Genomic DNA, 5,312 nt, shown 5'->3' with positions numbered 1-5,312 from the left:
CTCTATGGTAGTTTCCTTGCTAGCTATGTGTGAGATTATATGGTTTCAGACTCCATCCAAGATCAACCACTTCTCCTTTGCCATTTCCTTCCTATATTCTTTCAGCTGATCCACATTCTGGGGAACTACCACAACGCTGTCTATATAGAGCTTCAGGCCATATTCATCCAACAGGAAGGACATCCTGGCATTCCAGATGACATAGTTGGAGGAGCCATCCAACCTATCTTGATCTCTAAGTCCTACTGTGGCCTGATAGTGTCGAAAACTCCCTCTTTCCCTTTGCTCGACTGCTACTCTGCTACTCACACTCCCTTCTGGAATGCGTGATCCTGCAAGCTGCTACTGCCAATTTGCGACTGGAAATTTGAACTTCCGAGACTCGAAGTTCCCTGAAGAATATTACAAGGTATTAACATATATGTTCTTCCATTATGGAATTTTATTCAATTTTCCTATAAATGCCACACTGCTCGTTTCAGGCTTTCCAAACGAGTTTTAACCAAACTTAGAAGGGCAGCATTCACAGGCTTCTTTTCAATGAGAATCTTGTGGAAGAATTGTGAAATTTATGGGAATTATATGCTTCTTATAAATTAAATGGCAATGTTCAGCCATGTTTATGTTTCAATTAACCATAGCTGACTTCTTTTATTAAGAAATAATAAGTCTATGCATTAGGATTCAGAAAAATTAACAGAAATTGTTCTTAAATGTTTTCTTGTAGGCTAGTTGCTTATAATTACTAAGCTTTTTGAGTCCTGGCTAAATTAGTAAACAGTAAATACACAAGCAATGCGATTTCAACTTTATGAATGATGGATCTCTTTATGCTGAAAGAAATTAGAATTTTCATGTATTGTCATCGAGCAATCATTTTTTGTTTTCCCATATAATAGCATTTTTCTGGTGTGTGTGCAGGGCAGGCTATCAAGATTCAAGATGGAAAATGAAGCATTAGCAAATGGCGATGCAGTACCCTCAATTGTTGCTCCTAATCCTCCAGCACGTTTAAATGATCATCTGGCAGAGTCATTAAGGCTTGAGCATCAACTAATGAGAGTGCCATTTGAACATCTAAAGAAATCAATGAGGACTAGCAATCGAACTGTTGAGAAAGAGATGAATGCTGTAATGTCAGGTGTTGCAGAAGCAGCACAGAGGGACATGTCAAAAGAAGAGGCTGTTCAACATCTGAATTCTCTTGTTTCACGACTTCAGGGCTTGAAAAGAAAGGTAATGACTTTGCTACTTTTTATTCTAAATATCCTACGTCATTGCATGCTTGATTTCTCCCCATCCTTTCTTTACACTTTCTTTCTAGTTTTATTTTCTCTAGCTACATGGGACCAAAATAAAGAAATGTCAATGGGCATCCTAAACAGGACCTTGCCAGTCTCTGTTCATTATAAAAAATTAAGTGGAACATGAGAATTTAAATGGATTCATCTTCTATATCTGGACTGTAAGGAAATAATGAGATAGCTTACGAAGTGGTATTTTTGTAATATGTTTTTCTATTTTCAACAATGCAGAAATCTAGTATGTGAAAAATACTCTGAATTAAATAGTACCTGAAATTAGACTGGGAAGTTTTGGTCAGTACTAGGGAATCAGAGCTTCAATCCATTATCACCTAAGGTTTTTGCAAGCTCCAAGTCTCAAATCTGGTCTGCAGCAGTAAGCTGCCAGACTTGGCTCAACAATTTACAAAATTCTTCATACCCACACTCAGAGATATCTTCCCTATTGAAAATGGAATCCTTGTTTGGCTTCTAAAGTGGGCAGTTGACTGAATTTGATAAACTAATTCTGACTTAAGAGTACTTTTCCCATGCAAAGGGGGGGACTGATCTGTGATAGTCACCAAGAGCCCACAAACCACGTCTGTTAATTTATCCAATCAACTAATCACTGACTGGACAAAACGCTGGTGCTAATAACTACCATTATGGTTTTTAATTTCAGCAAACTGCCTAATCACTGAATTAGATATTGCTGCCTAAATATCAGTAACTGTCTTAAATATCGTCAAACTGGAATCTTAGTAAATTGTCAAAAATTGCTGCAAACTGGAATTTCATTAAAATGCTCTGAATTTCAGCAATCTAGATTGTTACTTAAGTTGTACACTAAGTTATGTAGTAATATCAGTGTTTCACATTAGACATGTCCTTGGGGTTCCAAGAGGTACCCCTTGTGTCCCTACGTTGGTAGGATGAAGATACTAAATCCTTCAATTATAACTGTTGTTTTCAATTTCTGCAAACTGCCCAATCACTGAATTAGACATTGCCGACTGAATTTTAGTAACTGTCCTAAAATTCAGCAAACTGGAATTTCAGTAATTTCTCCTAAATTATTGTGACTGGAATTTAAGTAATCTGTCCTAAATTCCAGGAATCTGGATTGTTACTTAGGTTGTAGACTAAATTATTGCAAACTGGAATTTTAGCAATCTGTCATAAATTCCAGGTATCTGGATTGTTACTTAAGTTGTAGACTAAGTTATGTAGTAATACAAGTGTTTCTCACGGGACATGGCCTTGGGGATCCAGGAAGTGTCCCTTCTGTCCCTATTTTGTATTATGCCCCTGATCTATTGGGAGGCATGAGGATGTTTCCTGTTCCATGTAACTATTCTTTGTTTTATTTCTAAATCTTTGAAATATGCCTCAAATATCTATAGTATCTGATAAGCAATATAGTACAAAGCATATTTCAAAAAAATGGGTGGCAAAGAGTGCACCATTGAGTAACTGCTAAAACTGCTGGTGTTAATCACTATTTCGTTTCAGAGCAGAAACTAGAGAGCCAAAAATGTCCAAGTTCCATGGAGCCCAACAAGAATAAATAATAAGAGTTATTCCCAATAAAGATGCTTTGTATTCATGTTTGAATGTGGGGACAATGAAATTTGGAAATTGTTTGCAGTTCCCATTAAGTTTGGCAAAGATAAGATAAGATAATATTATTTTATTCATGTCCAGCTAATGATGAAAAAGGTAGGTCAATGGGTGTTGGGTGTTGGGACTAGGAAGTACAATAAGTGATACCAATGTACCCTAGGTTACTCCAAAAGCATAAAATCAAGATAAAACGAAGAACATGAAATACATGAAATAACATCGAGGAAAGAGAACGGAGAAAGACTGCCTATGACCAACTAGATGTCCAAATGTTATGTAATTAATTAATTATGTAATTAGGTCACGATCAAAGATTACACCCCTTTCCACGAAAATGTTCCCAAGGGCTTATTTAAGCTAGGGCCCTTCTTGTAAAAAACCATCATTCATTCATTCAAGTATTAATAACATTATTTCTTCTGTCTATTACTGAGCGTAATGTAGGGACACAAGGGGTACCTCTTGGACAAGGTGGGGAGGAAGAAGTACATATTGCGGAATCAATCAATGCAAAGGATCCAATGCGTTGTCCAATGGTATTTTTTGGAGAATGATCAGGGTTGAAAAATCTTGTTTGGATGATCCTAGGAGGCATAAGGGAGCCACTAGCATATTGTCTCCTAGCACTAGGGGCCAAAGTTAAGAATATTGTGGTATAGCTTTAGGACATATTGGACTATCGATCCGATCTATGTGAGAGCAATTACCTCTAGCCCATGTGGGAGAGAATAGAGTAACCATGGGGCGAAATACTATATTTGGTCTTGTAGTTCACTAATTTGGTGCTTGATGTGCCAATAATCAAAAGATTTATTTGTTGCTTACCTCCACTAGGTGATGAAGTTGGTTGAAAAATGGAGGTAATCAATCTGATATGGAGGATTTGGAAGAAATATGTAGGGTTTTTTGTCTCACGGTCACTGGTTCACACATGCAAGAAGCTAGATACTTATGGTTAGTATGTTGAATGAAGGTGGATAGCGATCTCTTGGAATCATGAAAAATAGTGGTATCTTCCCTTGATTCTGTAGTAGATGGAGCCCCTGAAAATGAGAGGTTCTTGAGGTTCCACCTCTTGCAAATGGCATGGTGAACATATCATCTCCTCTCATTGGTTACAATGGTTAGATTCAATTCAAAGCTAATGAAAGCCTACCCTTCAGTGTCTTAGTGGAAACGCACGACCATGAGACCAGTGACATTGAGTATTCTTGGGATGTACAATAAGACTCTCTTGCAAATAGAATCAAGCATGTAATGTCTTCTCCAAATTGATGGCTAACGTCTTTCCACGAAAAGGTGCCCAAGGGCTTATTTAAGCCAGGGCCTTCTTGTAAAAAACCATCGTTCATTCATTCAAGTATTAATAACATTATTTCTTCTGTCTATTACTAAGCGTAATGTAGGGACGTAATGGGTACCTCTTGGACAAGGTGGGGAGGAAGAAGTACATCTTGCAGAATCAATCAATGCAAAGGATCCAATGCATTGTCTAATGGTATTGTTTGGAGAATGATCAGGGTTGAAAAGTCTTGTTTGGATGATCCTAGGAGGCATAAGGGAGCCACTAGCATATTGTCTCCTAGCACTAGGGGCCAAAGTTAAGAATATTGTGGTATAGCTTTATGACTGTTGGAAATATTGAGAGAGGGGGGGGGGTGAATCAGTATTTTCTTTCAATTGTTATTATCACCAGTTTAATTCTTCACAATTTAAATAGAGAAATGTATAAGTATAATTTTATTGAGTAAAATAATAAATACAATATAAATGTGTTCCAAGCTCCAACTTGGTTTTGATGAGGCTCCGACCTCTAGGGCGTCAACCCTATCTTGTCAAGGCACCAACCTTGGATTTAAGAGCACCAACACCAAGGACACCAATCCTTCCAATTCTGAGGCACCAACCCCAAGGGTTCTGACCCTATCTTTCAAGGCACCTACCTTGTTTGTTCGAGGCTCCAACCTTTAGGGCACCAACCCTTTGGGCTTCAACCCATTGCTATATTTTGTTTAGATATGTTTGATAGTAATTCTCTGCTCCCAAAAACTTCTTCATTGAATTGTGTCAATCTACAGTTTCACGATAGTCTCCATGCTATAAAATCAATGACAACCTTGTCTCATAGAAGGTGTCACCGTTGCTTGTCATTACATCCAAGCAAAATCTTCAAGTTACATCTTGATGACTAACACATCATGGTCTTCAATAGTCTCTTCACGACTTGAATGTACCTTCAATGAATTGTACTAAGCTCTGCACACACCAGCTTTCTATTTCAATCCTCTGTTCTAACTGTCACGGTATATGTTTCAGGAGTACGCTTCAGGCTTAACTGCTTCAGAAGAATGACTCTCACGGCTTCAGGTTGTTTGCACACAATTATAAGACAACCCTGTCTTA

General features: G+C 37.8%; 1 protein-coding gene across 3 annotated transcripts in view; it reads left to right on the top strand.

The window, feature by feature from the left end:
- The window catches only part of LOC149245292 (LisH/CRA/RING-U-box domains-containing protein), a 205,648-nt gene that overhangs the window by 68,766 nt on the left and 131,570 nt on the right, over positions 1-5,312 (top strand). For 2 of the 3 annotated variants that reach the window (XM_089457748.1, XM_089457746.1), the window contains one exon: positions 922-1,236. In XM_089457748.1, the coding sequence (XP_089313874.1) occupies positions 943-1,236 (294 nt within the window). In that variant the 5' untranslated portion in view covers positions 922-942. The remainder of the gene's footprint in view (positions 1-921; positions 1,237-5,312) is intronic. The other variant, XM_089457747.1, reaches the window with a different exon arrangement.

Source organism: Pinus tabuliformis, chromosome 7 (genome assembly GCF_031772625.1).
Source record: "Pinus tabuliformis cultivar Carrire ecotype Pingquan chromosome 7, CPIR1, whole genome shotgun sequence".
In the NCBI taxonomy this organism is placed as follows: domain Eukaryota; kingdom Viridiplantae; phylum Streptophyta; class Pinopsida; order Pinales; family Pinaceae; genus Pinus; species Pinus tabuliformis.
Note: the sequence above shows the minus strand (reverse complement) of the source record. Positions and strands in the feature narration are given on the sequence as shown.